General features: G+C 32.5%; 1 protein-coding gene across 3 annotated transcripts in view; it reads right to left on the reverse strand.

Annotated features, from left to right (window-relative positions):
• Window positions 1–20,557, reverse strand: part of Cadm2 (cell adhesion molecule 2) — an 863,789-nt gene that overhangs the window by 258,279 nt on the left and 584,953 nt on the right. For 2 of the 3 annotated variants that reach the window (XM_051191739.1, XM_051191743.1), the window contains exon 2: window positions 12,413–12,439. The exons of the other annotated variant lie outside the window; for it this stretch is intronic. In XM_051191739.1, coding sequence (XP_051047696.1) covers window positions 12,413–12,439 — 27 coding nt within the window. The remainder of the gene's footprint in view (window positions 1–12,412; window positions 12,440–20,557) is intronic. 3 annotated transcript variants of the gene reach the window in all.

The following is a 20,557-nucleotide window of genomic DNA, read 5'->3' on the forward strand; positions in this document are numbered from 1 at the left end:
AGGAGGAGCTAATGCCCAGACTGATAGCTCAGAATCTAGCATTGGACTGACTCAGACCCCCTGAATATGGGTCTCAGTTAGAAAGCCTGGGCAGTCTAAGGGACCTCTGACAGTTTAACCAGGATGTATCCCGGGTGCATGAAAGGACTTTGGGAGCACATTCCCCTTGGAGGGATACTCCCTTAATCTAGAGACAGGAGGTAGGGCTTAATCCCTACTCCAATGACTTGACAGATATGTTTGATTTTTTAAAATATGAAATTATATACTGTTGCATTGTAGTGGTACAGATAGGGAAATTTCTATATGTAACATAATTTCTTATTTTACAATGAAAAGACAAGAGTCATTCTATTTTTGTTTTTCTCCTGGAGAGAAATAAATCATCTAAGACAGGAACAAGTGACATTGCACTAATGTACTTTGTAATGACACAGAGGTTTCAGAAACAAACAGGGCCACTGTTGGTTAAAGATAAATCTTTCTGTGTTGAAATAGAAAATGATGTCAAAATATCATAGACATGGACTCAAATGGTTATAGAATTCAAAGATTTCATTGTCAAGGACACTAAACATTCCAACACTTTTCCAGCTTAAAGTTCATAGAATGATTCACTTCCAAAACAAAAATAAAACCAGGATCTCAGTAAGTGAACTATTGAAAGATCCTTGGGAGCATAAATGTCTTCCCAATTAGATAAAACACAAAGATAATGCCTTTCTGGAAAAGACGGCCCAATGCTTAATTGGATGTTAAGGAAAAAGATGCTAGACACTGTGAATATAGAGCTAAACTCTAAACAAAGAAACTGCTTTGAACGGGGACTTGCTAGTAGTGATATGAGGAGTTAATCTAAGAGAAAGAAGTTAGGTTCAAGCTTCTTGATGTAAATGTTGCAATTGCTTTATACAAGCAAAAGAAGTGAATTGTGGTAGCTGATGTTGTAGAGACATGAAACTCTGATTTGAGTGTGAGAACTCTTCCACTAATTTGAAAACCCGAGTGATCTGGGGGTAAACTGCCACCCTGCAGTAGAGGATGATTAGTTTCACAGATACTTTATGGTCATAAGAAAAACAGGAGAATGAGAAAAAGGAAGAAGGGAAAGATTATGCTTGTTATTACTGTAAAGCAAAAGCTAAAGCCACGATACTGGAAATATTGAGGCACTTGTCACTTTAGATTGAAACAATTGGTCACTTAAATAAGGCTTTGAAATTAATGTTGACAAATGTAAGTCATTTCATCTGCATACTATAACAAAAGATTCATTATACCTGATGTGTTATTGAAACTATTGGCCTGATTTTTATTATGTTATTCACTGAGTTAAAGAATTCCAGTGGAAAATACCCAAGTCTGTTTTAGCTATTGAAGATTAAACTACCCCATGATTTCAAATGAATAAAAAAGCTTAGTGTATTTACACATATCAAAAGACCACATAGACCTGTTTACCAAATTCATTCGGAAATGAGATGCTATCAACAGATATGTACTTGTAATTAATGGCGTTCCTTTAAGTTATTGAGCCCTCATATCAATTGTTTTTGTCTACTCAATTTCATGTAACAATTTAATTCATAATAGATTTGTTTCTGAGGTAAAACAAGCTGAAGATGCTAAATTATTTTCACAGGCTAACTGTTCAATACTACATCTTGCATCTGTCCTTTGCATCAGATTCTCAGCAACTCAAGGAAAAACAGTAATTGTGATAAATACTGACTGGAATACGATATGTCACAGCATTGAATCATAAAAATCAATGTTTTAATATTCTTGTTTCATGGCCTCCTTTTGTTCTTAGTAAAATTGCCAATAATGGATTCTGTCTCACAGTGTAGCTGATATTTTTATTTATATTTAAAAAATTGATAAACTTTCTCAAATGCTTTCTCACTGATTACAATTTGATATAAAATTATAAGGTGTATTCACTGCAATGAAGTCAACTTGCATTTTATGCAAATTTTTTATAATTGCATTATTTTATTCTATTGTAAGTAATTTATTTTCATTTTTAATTATTTTTCCTTTTATTGAAATATATCCTAACTGCAATTTATTCTACCTCTAGGTCTCCAACTTTGTCACCACCTCCCTTCTCATCCTGATCCATTCCCAATTGTCTCTCATTATAGGACAAATAGGATTCTAAGGAATATTAATAAAATAAAACAAAATAAAAGAAAATTAACACATAAGAATTGAACAAAAAAAACAGAAGGCAAATACATAATCCTAACTATGTAAGTTCCCTTCTTTTCTTTCCTCAGTCATATATCAGAGTTAATCTTGGATCTACCATCTGCATTTGCACAACCTATTTATGAGGCTCAGACAGTCAAACAACATAAAGAAAAACAGAAATCAACGTAAATTTATCTAAACTCCATCAGCACAGATGCTATGTGCTTATCTCCTTGCGACTTAAAAAACTTCTGATTTTGTTTGTATTTACTATTTTTACTCAAATCTACCATAGAGATAATTTATTAGTTGACAAGAAGGCTTTCAACAAATAAATCAATCTGAGTTTTCAATATTTATTATAGTATGTAAATCAGAACAGGTTATAACTTAATAACAAAATATAAAACTAATGATGCAACCTTTATTTGATTATGGTAAATGGAGACAGGGGAGGAAATGGGAGGAGAGGAGGAAGGGGAAACTGTAGTTGTTGGTATGCAAAATAAATGAAAAAAATGTTAAATATTAATTAATAAAAATAAAATAATTAAAAAATGCAGTGATACAACACAGTTGATAGTAAGGTAATTCTTGTTACCCTAGAGTGATTTTATACAAGAATTTACATACACTTTTTCTGTAGATTTTCAAACATATATTCATGTGAGAAACAATGTCGGTTTTTTTTTCACTAAATGACAGAGATATGAAAATAATGTTTTGAATTTAATTACAAAAAATAAAATATAGTCTTTCCTTTTGACTAGGGCCTAAGTTAAATAATTACTTGGGGAACCAAAAGATAAATTATCAAGTGTGAGTCAATTGTTATGTCACCAAGTATATCTCCTGTGGTGGTAAACTAGAATGACTACAGCTTCAAAATAATGCCTTTTTGGTGTAAATTAGGCTTCTTGTACATATAATTCCCCCTGGTTTATATTCAGGATTATTTTGAAAATATCAAAGTTTTATTTTCTTAATTTAATTTTTCCAGTCTTTCTGTGGTATTAATAAGACAGTATAAGAAAATAGTAAACGGGTGGGAAAGGAAAAGTATACTCATTAAATTGACCATGGAAAATACTCATTAAGGTGATACTTTGACTCAATACATATGGATTCATTATTCACAAATGATCTTTGTCCAACTGAACCATGGGAAATTATGGATTAAATAACATTTGAACAGCAACAACAACAAAAAATATTCAAGCCATCATTACCAAAATCTGTAATGAGCTGTGAATTTTAATTGTATAATATTACAACAGTTATATGTGACCTAAATCTATATCAAGAGTCGGTTTTGTGAGAATCATTTCGTTGATATAAAATAACTTTGTATTTGCTAAGGAGAATTTTTCAATTCTTCAAAGAACCCAAACCCGGACTACATAGAAGAATTGTATGTCCCTGGGGGAAATTGAATCTACATTTTCATGAAAAGGTATCAGTACCCTGCTTTTGAGATGTCTTTAAATATGCTATTGCAAACCTATTACACAGAAAATTGTGAATCTATATTATGAATAGTATAAAATTCTAGTTGGGCAGCCTTAAGGCATGATAGACATTCCAAGGATGATTTTAACTGTGGTAAAAGATAACAAAATACTTAATTATTATTAACCCCAAACCCTAACTTGTCTCACATCTGCATAGCAACACACTTGCACACATTAAACTCAAACCCTGACAAGGACAGGCAATGAATTAAAAGTTACTCATTTTCATGATACTATATATTTTTATCACCAAAGTAGTTTCATATTTAATTAGATGTAAAACTAAGAGTATGATGAGCTCCCTTTGCCCTTCTTAGTGTAGAACAAAATTTGACTAATAATATATAAATGAATTTGTAAGTTTTTGAGAAATATCACTTAGCAGTTATTTTTACCTTCAAGAACTTATGTGTTAGTAGTACCCTATACACTGAACAAACACACACACACACACACACACACACACACACACACACAGACTAAAATGTACAGAACAAGATTTCAATGCAAAGTAACCAATTGAAAGGATGCATTAGCTCCCCCCTTTGGTAAGGGCATTTAGTAAGAAAATGCATATAAAGTATTTTGTTATTATATTATAATGTCCACCATATATGGGCTTCTGACATGGACACAATTCAGAGCCACATTTTATTCAACACTGAGTCCCTGGCTACTACCTCAGTAATTATGCCCCATTTATTTCTGTCTGGAATCGATTAAATGGTTAAGGTTATTTTCATGCATTCTTCTGCACCAAATCAAATCTATAGAGTGTATAGTATTGATAAAATTATCTCCATTTTACACATGACTAAAGAGGAAGAAATAAAAGAAAAGTACTAGAATCCAGGCAGAACAAAGTTATCCATAACTCATAACATGGTAGTAACAAATTTTATGATTCTTAGTAAAATTATTACCCTTAAACTACACAACCATCAATAGGTCAAATTTAAAGTATAAAGTACTTTTTTTAGTGTAATTTAACTTTTGACCTTATAAAATTTGTTTTCAAAATGTCCCTAAAATCTCCAAACTAACTGCTGCAGACTGATGACTATCCCCTCTCATTATGGCTATTTCTGTTTAGACACCTACAACCCACACATTGTATGAGAACTTAATTACAGAGTTTCTGAACATGCATGCAGTAGCTATAGGGTAAGTAAATACCAATTTTATTAGCATAATATAATGATATCAACTGGCTGAAACTGAATAGTAGCAGCTCATGTCTTTTGAGTTGAAAGCTGTTTGGACTATATCAAAAGGTTTTATAATGATTTGTTTAGGGTTTACATGAGAATATGAAGTACAAATGCTTAAACTAACTTATAAATGTCATACAAAGTTGTGCCCTAGTTTGTGTCAAAATCAGTTGCTTCATCCAACCTACAGGATAGCTCAGGCCTGATTTTATATTCAAGAAGACAGAAAAGATGAGGAATTACAGCTCCATTAACTCCTGTAAAATATAATATTGTTTTAGACTTGCAAATGTAAATACTACCTGGAGGGCTCTATCTTTCAGGAGCCAAACTAATTTGTATTGAGCTACATGAACAGTACAGTTACACAACAGAAATAAATGAGAAACACCAAAGATGAAATACATGTCAAAATCTTTTCACAGCAAGAAATCAAAATAAACCATACTGAACGAGGCTGTACTTTAGAATCAACTTGAATTGTCTATGTTCTGACCCTTTGCGTCAACTTATGATTAAATTTTCATGTGTATACTCTTTTGTTGCTCTGAGCTTAGCATTTCACATTATCTATGCTTGAAGTATTTCTGGAAAATTCATCATCTAATTTTGAAATTATCTTCTTAATTTTCCAACATAATTATCATAAAGTAAATGAACGAGGCATCTAGAAAATAGAATAAAAACAATCTGAAGAATAAGAAGTATATGGGAGAGTTAGAGAGATGGCTCAATGTTTAGAAGACTTGCTGTATTGCCAGAAGACCTGGATTTGATTCTGAACAACTACAGATTAGCTTTCAAGGGATCTGATATCATCTTTTCTTTGGCTGGGCATCAGCTATGCATGCAGTGCACAGACATTCAAGTAGGCTAAGCACTCATGCACATAGAGATAACCGCACTTAAATTACCACCAACAACAAATCTACATGGAGAATATATTGTCTGCAACTGTTGTGCTAATCAATCCATCATCATCTTCAATTCTAGTTCTACCTGGGTAAATATAGATCTACATTAATATTAAATAATATTTAGGAAAAGTGAAACGATAATTAGCATTGTCTCATTAGAAATTTCAGCCGATTTGAACTTTGAAGTCTGTATTTAGCTTGTCATGTTTGGCATCTTTGTTCTGTCTCAGTCTTTTGCAACCTTAAACAAATGTCATAAGAGTTTGTATTTATTTTCAGAAGTTTAAAAGAAGAACAAACATATTTGCCTATCTCAGAATACTTTGTGAGGACTGACTTAGAAAACAAAGACAAAATGTTTAGTGGATGATCTATATTAGATCTAAGAAGGATTTGTTCTTACAGTTACTATTTTAAGTTTTTCTAACTGATAAATTAGTTTAATGTTTAGTGTCAAATTATATGTTTATATATGTACAGTCATTCTTTAATAAATATCTAACAGAAGCAAGATTAAGTGGAATGTAGTTAAGGAAAATATTCTTCCAGGAGGCACCATCTTCACTGTCTTCACCTGGAGTCCTTGTTGAATATAAGCTCTGGAAACATAAGATGATATAACTCTCTTACACGACTTTACCCACTTCACTAGCTCCTCTAGCTCAGCCTTACATGTGGTAAATAAGCATAGGCTTAGAAAGTTGTTTATTGATTAGTAATTTTTGATGAAGCTTTTGAAAATTTGTAAGAGTTCATTCAAATTAAGCATAGTTTCTACAGAAGTACTTAAGTTTTGTCTTCTCATTATAGTCTTCCTCCATTGTTTTTCCCACTGATAATGAAAAACAAGTCATTTTATATTTGAAGTGTTGTATCAATTACTAAATAATAAATTTCTTAATATTTTTTCCTTTATTTACAATGAAATTATTACCTGTAATATTTATATGATTTAGTTTTTACAGTAAAGATACTGAAATGACAGACTTTGAAGACTCCACATGGAAGGCCTCACCCTCCCTTTTGAGCAGAAATGGTATGGAATGGAGGTTTGTGGGAGTCAGGGGAGGATGAGAGGGTGCAGGAACTTGGATTGACATATAAAACAAACTTGTTTCAAATTTAAATAAAAAAGTATCAAAAAAAGAAAGATAGGCTATTCACCTAGTGGATCATTCAAATTATATGTTTGATAGTCATATTAATTTGTAATGGTGATAACATTATAAATGTCATTGTGACAATGAAACTCAGCTGATACTCAAATATTTTAAGCCTGTGTTCAACTATGTTTTCATATTTGTTTATTCCACCAGAGATGCCATTTGAATAGTGATAATGTAACAGAGTAAATAAAATTTATTGAGTGGTACCATAGTCTCCCATGTTAATTCCTTTTAGTAGATGTTTAGGCTGAATAATAAAAATCCAGAGACAGTTATTGGGGTAGTGGAAGATTAGAGAAGCAAAGTGACTAGCTACTAGAGAGTTCTCACCTCTACCAATACTCAGACTGATGGAGATCCACTGAACCTCACACTGGACTGCACTGCTCCTCAGACACAATCAGATTGCGTTCCTGTCTCCTCCCACCTTATATTACTCTCTCTAGCCAGCTAGAATTAAAGGCATAAGCTCTATATCTCCTTTAGACCAAATCACTCTCATGTAGCCCAGGGTGGTTTTGCTGATCTCAATTTTAACTTATGTCCCCTTCAGTTTAACTGTAAATATGTAAGTTATTTGAATAGCATATTCAAGTACATATTCAAAGACTAAGATTACCAAATTACTTTAACTATGAATAATTCAAAATAAAGTAAAATTAAATGTTGATGCCACTTTCTCCTTCAAACAATAAATACATTTTAACTCAAGTAGTTGAGAATTTTGCCTTACCTCTTAATTATTTTCCAAAGTCAGAATGAATATGCTAGTTTTTAATCAGATAATTTTATAAAGGTAATATGATGCTAAGAGTTAAGGCATTCACTTTGAAAACAATACATAAACACTCGTGTTCTGGAAATGGCATAAAGTCTTTATTGTTATCCAAAGTTTGAATTCAAAGAAAAAATAGAAATGAAAATTAGGAGTAACATATATATATATATATATATATATATATATATATATATTAGTACTAGATTCAGACTATTTAAATTATAAAATTATAAAACACAGTTAATTTAAGATAAACTGGGTCTAATTGAATTACTCAATTATAAGGTGAATATTATTTTACACAAAATCGTTTCAAGAATTCTCTAAGATGCTCTTTTCCTTTAACTTCCTAAATGGCAAAACATTGATGATCTTATTTAAAATTCAGTATGATATACAAATGCAGAATAGACTGTACTGTATTGAGAATTAAGCAGGAAACTAGTTAAAAACAACTCCAGGCAAGCTCAGAGGAATGGATGTTTTGAAGACAAGAGATTCACACAAAAGCTACTGTGGGGACAGAATCAGGACAATTTCATAACTAAGTGCCTATATGTGCTTATAAGAGCAGTAGAGGAGGGGAAGTTCCAGTTTTAAATCATTTAAAACTGGAAAAGTAGGCAGATATTGGTGATGTAAGAAACTGTGGCACATTCAGCTTTTCAGGATAAAATAAAAAAATTAATTTTTTTAACATTACAATGGGTATACTCAAAAAAAGAGATGGAGATATTAGATCAGAGACAATGTAAGATACTTTAAAGTCAGTGGTTATACTAATTGGTATCCATGGATTAAACTGGAAAAACTTTCTAGTTAGCTTTAAAAAATTGATGAGTCAAAGCACTGTCCCCAAAACAGGCAGAATGTAGAAGGTAATGCCATTAGTGTCCTCACTCAGCTTCTGACACTGAAACTTCCTGCTTAACAATTTCTCTTTTCTTACTAAAAGAACACAAAAATTGTGGCCATTAAAAAGTAAAGAGAATTGAGCAAATGAGGCTTTTTAGTCTTACATCATCTGTCACTTTTCCCTGTGTTTCCTGTTCCCTGTTCTGTTTCTCTCTTCTCTCCCTCCCTCCCTCCCTCCCTCCTTCCCTCCCCCTCTCTCTCTCTCTCTCTCTCTCTCTCTCTCTCTCTCTCTCTCTCTCTCTCTCTCTGTCTGTCTGTCTCTCACACACACACTCACTTTCTTTTTCTCTCACAATCTGATTATGTATTTGTGGGTGTGTTCTAGTTTATATACATGCTCATAAGTATACAGGTGTGTATTCTAATTTGTACACTTATTCATATGTGTACGTGTGTGTGTGTGTGTGTGTGTATGTGCGTGTGTGTGTATACATAGGACAGAGGATAGCTTAATGCAGCTTTCCTCAGGTAAGTCTACTTTTTTGGAGCAGTTCTGTCATATATCTTCATTTAATGTCCATTATTCTTTGTCTAGTTTAATTATTACAATAGAAAATTCCAGAAACAGCACAGAACATTGACAAAATTAAAACCGTGTACTAGCATGTAGCACTACTTATGAAAGTGTAGTGTATGGATGGAATCTACTGCATGATAAAAATTTCCTACCTCCCCCTGCCCCATGCTTCCAATTTATTCAGGATATTCTGCCCTTTTTCCCTTGTCTGGGTCCATGTATGTCTTTTGTAAGGTCTTCCTTGTGTCCCAGCTTTTTTGGGATTGTGGAGTGTAGGCTGATAATCCTTTGCTCTATGTCTAGTATCTACTTATGAATGAGTACAGATCACATATGTCTTTCTGTGTCTGAGATGGCTCACTCAGGATGGTTTCTTCTAGTTCTATTCATTTGCCTGCGAATTTCATATGTCATTGTTTCACAACTGCTTAGTAGTCCCCAATTGTGTAATTGTACCACAATTTCTTTATCCATTCTTCAGTTGAGGGGCATCTAGGTTGCTTCAAGTTTCTGACTATAACAGATAATGCTGCTATGAACATAGTTGAACACATGTCCTTGTATATGAGTGTGATCCTTGGGTATATGCCTAAGAGTGGAACCGACGGGCCTTGAGGTAGATTGACTTCCATTTTCCTGAGAAACTGCCATAGTTATTTCCAAACTGACAGTGCAAGTATGCATTCCCACCAGCAGTGAAGAAGCATTCCCCTTTCTCTACATCCTCTCTGTCATAAGCTGTAATTGCTGTTTTGATTTTAGCCATCAATAAGAAGTGTACTTATAAAAAATAAACTCAAAATGTTGGCATTGTCCAGTAACTTTTTAAATGGTTTATGTCTAATTACTAGAATGTTGCAATCAGTCACTATCAGAAGTACACTGAATGTCTGAGTATCAATCACCTCTTCCAGTGTCTGCTACTACAAAATCTTCAGTACTTTGAAACATCTGTGCTTCTTGAGTGCAGCTATTGGAGTTCTGCAGGAGGCAAGTAAGACATCGCTAGCTTGCCTTTTTGAAGATACCAACATGTAGTATCTCTGCCAAATGCATAACACTAGTACATGGAGAACATGCTTAAGAGTCCAATATGAGGGTAAACATTTAATTCTCATTTTTCTCTCTTTTTTCTGTTATAAGTAGTTCTGAGTGTTAATGTTTTTCCCAAGAGATCAAAAGTTACCTATGTTTATGATTGTGAGTGAAAATTAGAGGACAGAAATCAGGTGTTGGCAATTTTTCCATCTTTATTTATGTGTGGATTTTTAATTTAATGCATTTTAAGTTAATGCAAGCAAAATCTACGTAATTCTTAAACAATAATTAGAAGTAAATTACTATGACTCCCAGATATAATTGATTCCTAAAAGTGTCTTTTTGCCATTTATAATATCTAGTTCATTCAAAGAATGGCCAATAGGGGAAACTGCAGAAATGTCTCACACAGAGTTGTATAGAAGTAGAGAGATAGATATAAACAGTTATTAATGCATAACAATAAAGAAGGAGGAAGATGAATCATTAAACTAAGCACAGAAACGTGCCTGCATTACAAAACTCCAACTACTGTGGTGTACGATTTATAGCTATAATTCTCAGTCATGAGATTAATTTCTTACATTTAAGCTTTTGTCAATGGTTAAGTCAGCAAAGAGGTGTTTAGTACAACAGGAATTTTGTTAATATAATGTAGAATTGATTGTCCCTCATCACACCATTTACTATTGGAGTGCCTTCAAATTTATTTTCCTGAATACTCTGACAAAAATACATTATGTAATTCAAAATGTCTTCTCTCTTGACTATAATATACTGTTTTCATCCCTTAATTTAGCTGCCCTAAATTTAAGGCTATGGACTACACTGTCTGTGTACTTTCTATCTATCCTCAGAACCATTTCATGTTCCACACCATTTATGAACACCTCAAATCATGACTAACACTACCTATCCTTATGTGTTATGTTCCACAATTAATATTTTACCATAAATTGTTTAGTTATTTATTCTTAAAACTATACCTTGCAACTTTTTATTATATAAATGCATTATGCTTATAAATTTGTAAGCATAAATTCATTATCAAGCATTTCCTTTATTGGAATGTGAATGTGTGTTTCTTTTCAATATTCACCATCCAGTCAGAAAAATCACATGACTATGCCAGAAGTCACATAAATTGGGATAAATAAACAGTCTAAGCATTTAGGAGATAAGATGGAATGGTTTGCCTCTCATCTTTTTTTCCATAGAGTTCTATAAAAAAAAACAAACAAAACCAAAATAAAAAAATTGTTCAAAAAAATAGTATCAAAGAATACTTGACCTTACACATGGGAAGCACCTATTATGGTATTAAACCTGACTGCTAAACTAGACATCTAGAACCCAAGCCCAAAGTTTAAACAAACTAGTTTTAATATTTATGATAATACAGGGTTTTCATTTGTGTGTGTATGTGTGTGTGTGTGTGTGTGTACTTGGAATTGAAAGAAAGGCCTGTGTCTGCTAGGGAAGCACTCTAGCACTGAACTATATGCTAGTTGATAGAGCATTTTCAATATAATCAATTACTCTTGGAAATATTACAGTGAAATATAAAAATTCTACATTTATCACACACTATCATACATATATTTAGATCTTTGAAAGTCATTAATGATTGACAACATTAAAAGAATTTTTTTTTATATCAAGGAGAAGGCATTGACAAAATGTATGCCCCCCACGACATCATATTTCATATGTCTTTTATATGCAATCTTAATGTCCCTATATAATGAAAGAAAACTGATAATTAGCATCTTAGAGTTAATGCTACCTGATTTTTAGAATACTTGATTTATCATAATTCTATGAAGACACACTATTTTGCAGAATTCTATTAATAAATTTTGGTACATGTCTTCTAGTTTTCAATTTTATTGAAGGAAACAAAAAAAATTGTGTAATAAAATATTAGTGAGCCAAAGCACTTTAAATCATAATTTGCCAAAAGTTACACAACAATAGCCATGCAAATACAGACATGCACAAGACACTAAAGCTTTAATTAACGTATCACACTTGTAGAAATTTATAAAAATACAGAGCAAAGAATACTTTCATCAACAGAAGTGATTCCATCAATAAAAAGCCAATAGTAGACTGGGCATAAATAGAAACATCATAAATCATGCAGAAAGGAGTAAAGCTCACCTTTGACTTTACTCTTCGAAGCAGCCGCTGGTACCAAGGAAAGGATGCACAAGGAGAAGAAACAGACATGTTAGATGTGAGACAGACCTCAGGTAGGGAAGCAGAGATGTTTTTATTATTAGTTAAATTTGTGCAAGACTCTATAATTTGAAAGAGAGTCTTGACTGTTATATTTTGTTAGTGTAGATTATTATATTTTGTTAGTGTAGGATTAAAATCTGTAAATAATAGTAAGAAAGAAAGATTATTGGAAATCCCAAGCAAGTCACCAAATCTTTTAAATGACAACCTTCTTTCTTTCTCTGTACCTTTTTATTAAAAATTTTAATAATCATTTATATAATATTCATAAATGGATAAATATATTTAATACTATTTAAAATGCACAAAATCCATTAAGCAAAATTCTAAATTGTGTGTACTTAGAACACTAAAACAGTAATATACTGAAATCATTCTAGAAACTTTTGGTTGTTTGTTCATGCTCTGTCGATGCTGAAACTACAACTTCCTCATTAAGTAACCTTGTTGCATGATCTCATATTACTTTGTCCTCAGTATGTGTACGTTCAAAAACTTAACTTTGCAACAGACAGAGACCATTACATCAAACCACAACTAGGAAATATGTTGAGAAAAACTGATCATAGTGTGTTCAGCCCTAGTTGTTAACTCTACAGCACAATCATATTAAATTCGGGAAATATTTCATAAAAGATGACAGAAAGATTGTAAGAGCCAGGACATGAGGAATTCTCCATAAATGACAGGATCTTTGTAGATGATAATTCAGAAATATGGCTACCTAAGCAAGACCTGTGCAAGTATAACACAAATATACATTTTAGCTTGTCTATCTTAGTTTAGATGTTATTACCATGAAGAGACACTATGCCCATAACAACTCTTATGAAGGAAAATATTTATTTGGGGCTGGATTACCGTTCAAAGTTTTAGTCTGTTATTGTCATGGCATGGAGGATAGCAGCATGCAGGCAGACATGGTGCTGGAAAGGTAGCTGAAAGTTCTTTGTCTGGATCCCCCACCAGCAGATAGAAACAGTGGGCCAAAGGGACTGGCTTGAGCTTCTGATACCTCAAAGCCAATCCTCAGTGACACTCCACCAAGGCCTTACCTCCAACAATGCTTCTCTCTATGAGTATGTGGGGTCCATATTCAGTAAGATTACAACAGGGTCATATTTACAGCCAAACAAATGCTGCTGAGAATTGGAAACGCTATCTTTCACATGTCTGAGGACACTGACTGTTCAAAAAATTTTGTCATCCTGAAACCATATGTGTGTATGTAAATAAAAAAGACCAAGCAAGCTGTATTTATGCAGTTGTGTATGTGTGTGTGCGTGTGTTAAAAATTACAGTTATTGAAAAGAGGTCATGAATATGAGATGGAGCAAGGTGGGTAGGGCTCATGGGAGGGAATGGAGGGGGAAGAGAGAATGTGGAAATATATATTTATGTAGTAATTTCAAGGTTAAAATATGTATCTATTATGCTACATTATGGGGATGGAACTTAAAGAAATCAGGCACGTATTAAACTGCTAGTATGTACTTTACAATGCCCAGTCAACCCCATATGATTCTTCCAGTACAGTACTTCTCAACCTAATGATCATGGCCCCTTAGGGAATCAAATGGTCCTTTTACAGGGGTCACCCGTGACCATTGCATAACACCAATATTTATATTACAATCCATAATAGAAACAAAATTACTGTTTTAATGTGGCAACATTATCTCATGTAGGTCATGGGAAGGAATGAAGGGAGAAGACAGAAGTGGGGTCATATATATTTATGTATTAATTTCAAAGCTAAAATAAATTTATGGTTGGGTATCATGACAGCACGAGGAAATGCATTAAAAGATCATAGCATTAGGAAGGGTGAGAACCACTGACCTAGTATAACTTATCTGGGCAGTTGGTTGTCTGCATAACTGTGAAACCTGTAAATTCCATTACTTTAGTTGATGAGACGTGAATCAGAAATGGATATTTAAAGAGGAGGGATGCATTAGTGTTGAAGAAAGTAACCCATACTCTAATTGGGAAATACACAGTCTCCAATGCAGGGGACAGACCCTTACGGAATAGAACGTTTTAAATCTACTACAAAGAAAATACAAAAGGCAAAGCATGATTGATACTTTGGTTGCCATGATATTTAGAGCCAAAGAAAATTTTCAAGAAAGTTTAGATAAGTGTAAGTTTATTTCCAGGAAATTGATTGTGTATCTACTCTTTTATTGAATATTTTCAAAAATACAAACACACACACACACACACACACACACAAACTCTTAAATTTTGAAAGGTTGAAAACCTTTGATCAATAACTAAAAGTTTTGTCTAAAACACAAACTGTTTCATAACATTAAAGTGTAAATGACTATGAGAGGGAATGAATGGTCAAAATATCGTGAGCATTTTTAGGACAAAACTTCAAATCAAATATTTGAAATATTTATTGTTTTCCAATCATTTTTACTAGTTTTGTTGACACAATTTGTGGTACGTTGATAAATAAGGTCTCCGTATGCTCATTGGAACTGGCCTGGAACTCCTAAGAGGTATGTGTTTGTTGGACTGTGTATGGCCTTATTGGAGGAAGTGTGCCTCAGAGGACAGGCTTTGAGGTTTCACCTGCTCAAGCCAAGCCCAGTTTTACTGTGTTCTTGCTTCCACCTGATCCATATGCATAAAATCCTGCTATCTTTCCAGCAGCATACTATTTAATGTTCAATAACAAACTGAGTTATAATGCATTGATTGAATTTAAGAACGTTTTAGAATTATGACAACTGAGGATTATTTACATGTTTTTTGTGGCTTTTTGATATTACATTTTAGATTAAACACTATTAACTTAAACACAAAAAGTTTTGCCCAACTTTCAAAAGACATATTCAAAAATCAAATAAAAAATAGTTTATGAGGAAAGAATTTTTACTTAAAACTCAAATTCATCACTTTGGCAAGTATTCAAATTATAAAATGCCTCAAACTCATAATTTATTTAGAAAATAATTAATATCTACCATGTAACAGCAACACGTCATTTTTTTTCATAGAAATAATTGTATTCAAATTAAGAAAATTAACTTTGTAAAATACAAATGTTTATAATTGTTGGTAGAATTAAATTATTAACATTTCTTAGTAAATAAGGGAAGAGGGGATTTAATTTTCAGGTTCTTGGAAAAGCACAAAAATAAAGTAGAAAGGAAAACAAATGCCTGTTTCAATGGGTGTTCAGGCAGCTAATACTAGACCAGTCTGGTTAGTATAATTGGAAAGAGGCCAGGCTACCAGGCTTGTTAGCCCAATTATAATTCTCCACATTCTCAATAAAAGAGGCCTGGATGACAGCAATACTGTCATAAATGTCATGTTCAATACTTGCAAGATTTTACACTGTCAGCACAGTCCAATTATAAGTCAATTGTAAAGTACACATTGTACACCACCCAAAAGAGACTGAAAATCACCTTAAAGTGCAATTTTAGTTGTGCATAGTTAAAATAAAAAGAAAGAATTAAAGCTGTTTTGATGAGACCAAAGTTTTAGATATATTATGAAAGTCCCTTACTTCTATAACAAAGTATGAATTTGTAGCTGTATCATTGCTGTTGTTCACAGCAGTTTTCAGTAGTGTGAGTAGTTATAGTATATTTGGAAATTAAATTAATGAGAATAATGGAAAACATGCATATAATTTTTAAAAAGATAATATGAGCAAAAGTAGGTTTCTACTTGAGTCCAAAACAAATAATTGAGAGTGGCTATAATAAATACTGAGGCTATGTCTCCAACATATGATATAGTAATTAAAATTATATAGGAATTCACTATGTTATCCATTATTTTATGATTACCATTGATAGAGGCGCTTGGATAGTGCTTTAGAAAAGGTATTATCTAATAATTGTTTAAGGAAATTATTATTCTAAAACATCACTGAAATGGTATTACAGGTCCTATTAATGTGCTATCAAGTCAAGAGTAGAGAGATTAGGAAACTTTGTGCATAATTATATTGTATTCTTTCAATTATAGTATTTCATTCACTGTCATGTTTAACTAGTAATGTATTAATAATGTTAATTGCATTATTTATTCATTGAGAGTGCCTGTTAAAGTTATCAAGGTAACATTTAAAATAGGAAAAAAATATGACTCATGTTCATTCATAAATGTCAGTAAAGAAATATTGGTCCTTTTAACCTTGCCTAATGAGAATGTTACTGACATATTTTGATAGGTTTATATCTTGCATTTTAAATTCATCCTTATCTGTTTAAATTAGTATATATTGCACATTATTTCTTAAAAAAGAAGCATCAAAGTTATAGTTTACACTATTTAATGACTTGTCATATTTCCTAAACCTATTATTATTCCTTTATGTTAGAGGTTTCTCTTTCACTAATTTAATCACATTGGCAAAAGTAAAACAAAGCATTAGCATTGGTAGATCTTATACAATATGATGATTAGAAATACCGCTTCAATATATACATTGCAGTTTATAAAAATAAGTAATGACAAAAGTAACATTCATTCTCAAAGAAACACAATGAAAAGGGAATTTACAAAGAACTAGAAAGCAGAGAGTCGAAAAGGAGAAATTGTTTTGGCTCTGCCATGAAGTCTTCTATAGCAAATTCACAGCCAAAACTCCAAACATATTTTAAAACCAGTAACTCAGTATATTTTTTATAATGTTACACATCACTTCTAATCTATAGCCTGTGACTTTTATTTACTTTAATAAAAAAAAATAAAACAGTGAAACATAGTGGTACCCATTTGTAATCTCTGTACTCAGGAGGCTTAGGCTTGCATGAGCTCAAGTCTACCTTTAGATACATAGGAAGATACTGTCTCAAAGATATGTAAATACAAGAAAAAAGAAAAGCACAAATTGAGACTGGGAAGTATTACAACAGCTAATTTATCAAAAAGCAAATACCACACAGCAGTCTCTCATGACATTAAAATTCAATTTGTATTAGACCGATACCATTCTCTTCCTTGTTGCTGTCTTCCATCTTATCTAACATAAAATAAAACATTTTCTATTATGGTCACCTTTAATATAATGCTTTCTTAAAAGTGACATTTTCTTTAAATAACAATAATAATGTGAACTCTAAAATTCTCTTTCTAACGCTTATTAAAATCTCAAGATAATGAAAACAGTACTTTAATTTCACTAAATTTTCTTTCTTTTTCATATGATATCAACTTTTATTCAACTGACTACAGATTAAAGATGAAGTGTACATATTTAGAAGGAGACTGGTCAAGGGTGTGAAGTGTGTATTTCTTACCACCTCTTAATCCATGGAAGTAAAACATCAAGTTTACTCGTTTATTATTCTTCTTTCCTAATGACAATATTCTTGCAAAAATGTATTAAAATGATGTTGAAATTGTTTTAATGTTGAGCAATTGAGTTTAATAAGGATTTAGAAAAATACTTCAATAATGAAGTACACAAGAAATAACAGCATTAGGAAAGCAATGTTCTAGTTCATAAAGTAGACAAGACAATCCCTCCAGCACTAGTCTGCACTAGAGAATATCAGATAAACTATGCCTCTCACAGATATACCATAATTATTATCTGATTATGTGTTGAAATAATCAAACATGATATTAGGGTTTGGTGAGGAATGGCCAGGGCAGATTCATGTATTAGAACATTTGGTGTCAGATTTTATTTGAGAAGATTTATGACATTCAGGCACTTAGATATGCTTTTGTTGGAAGCTGTAGGGGTTGCAGGAGGTGTGAATTAATATTCAGATGTCAACCCACCAGAGAAATGATTCTCTGATCGAGGAGAATCCCAACCAGTACAAGTACTATGGAACCAGCATTCCAAGAAACTGCAACTGTCTGTAATTTCACATGGACAAAAGCACCTATGGTGTCTTCCCAATACTTGCATGATAGTATATAAGCTCATGTTATGTGTATATATAATCTCATGATTGATTCTCAATCTTATGGGCACATATAACTCAGGATAGTTAGAAAGATGGCTTATAACTAAGTGTATGATTTTAATATGTACAAAATATACTGGGTTATTCTTCATAACTAGATATTTTGTCCCACAAGGACTGTAAGACACTAAAAGCCTGTTTTTCCCCCTTTACTCAGACTACAAGAAGATAGCAATCTCTCAAGTCTAAGACAAGCTACATACAATTTGCTTATTTTTAACCACAGAGCCAATTAAAACTAGACTAACTATTTTTGTACATGGACCATGAGTTAAAAAACTTTACAGGTATGTTACAAGGTCAGATTTACAGCTATATAACCAAGGCTAATAACAAAAGCAACCTAAAAATCATGCCAATTCTTCTCGTGCCACGTTTATCTGATAGAAACCTATGTTCGCAGCTTGCCTCACCAGGCACTGTGCACACTGGCCTGTGATCAGTCTTACCCTTGGAACCTTGAAACCTGGCATTGCCATGGTAAATGGCTCCACACCTTATCGTTTAACAAAGGAATGTGCTTATGACCAATGAGATGTAACTATTGAAAAATTTTTCATTTTGTTTTAGGCCTCCTGTAAAACTATATTTAAGCTAGGTAAACAGAGAAACAAGAGACAATTGAAACAAAGAAAAACTAGAAAGAATTAGAACTTAGAAGAAAATAAGAGGACAGAAAATTAGGCAGAAGGATAAAGAAAGAGCATGAGTCAAACAGCACATGTGTGAGTTTTCTTTTTACCCTCAGATAAAAAAAAACCCTTAAGCTCAGTTTCCCTTTGTGGTGGACTTCTTCTTCAAGCCTTAGAGGTGGTCTCAAAGTGCTGAACTCCCAGGCTTCTGTTGTACTTTACTGGAAGGGTTTGCTGAAAGTGAACCATAATGGTGAGATATGCTTCTGTTTCTGTCTTTGCTCTGTTTGCTGTTTATAGCAAAGATGTGGTCAGCATTACCTCATTCCTTCTGCACAGGCACAGACTGAAACTCCTATATGCTTCTTTAACCTCTGTCCTCGACACTGTAAGTCAGAAGTATTCTCATCCCTTAAGCTCTGTTTATCATGCTAGTGTGATGAACAGATTTGAATGAGATGATGCTTCCATATTCTGATATTTAATACAACAGGAGACAGAAAATATACCAAACATTACAAATAGTGAAATACTGAACAGTTATGTTTTGGCAATTGGTCCAATTGCTTAATACATTACTGGGACAATTCCATGTCAATGTCTCTCAGAGGTAGTATTTAAGTGTCCCTGCATGAATTTAAAAAGTTCTTTATTCACTGTCCAGTGCCATGCATAAACACACACATATGCATTGAATTCTTAATTGAATACTGTGCATTTTATTATGATAATATTTAAGTGGAATAAAATATTGTTAGTATTTTGAGGCTTATCTTGTAAAGATTCTTATGAATCTTTCATTTGTTTTTGATTTAAAAATAATCTCTTGATGTAAGATGTTGACCATATTTCCATTTGGGGGTTATTTTCTGATAATAGAAACTATGTAAATATGTAAATTTTCAAATAGAAACTGGATATTTTTCTATAAATTATGTTACTTTTAGCACCACTTTACCTTTAATTAACATCATGATGCAAAGTTCCACCACCAAAAAATGTATCAGTTACCTATTCACAGGATGACTTCAGTTTATATGATTCTACATAACTCATGGTATGCAAAAAGCCTAACAGGAGAAACTGAAGTACATTTAATTATTTTGATCTCAAAAACATGAAGTGTTAGTAATTTCTGTTCAAATAATCATGTTCATTCTAGAATGATGTAACAGAACATGACTTTAAGCTATTAAGTATATTATATTGGTAGATTTATATTTAAATAAAATATATGATTATTTCTTTTATGATGTTCCTCCTTTTAAAATGTTAACACATATGCTAAAATAAAAAAGTAAGAACATTTTTTTTCAAATCCATCTGCATCTGGGTTCTAGTTCGACTCAGTGTTTATGTATGGGTGTTTGCTCCTATTTCCAACAGGTATTAGGTGAGGGCTTCATGGATAAGTTAGTTGTTGATCTCAATATACAGGAAGGGCATTTATGGTAACCTTTCCACGGATGCTTAAA

Source organism: Phodopus roborovskii, unplaced genomic scaffold (genome assembly GCF_943737965.1).
Source record: "Phodopus roborovskii unplaced genomic scaffold, PHOROB, whole genome shotgun sequence".
In the NCBI taxonomy this organism is placed as follows: domain Eukaryota; kingdom Metazoa; phylum Chordata; class Mammalia; order Rodentia; family Cricetidae; genus Phodopus; species Phodopus roborovskii.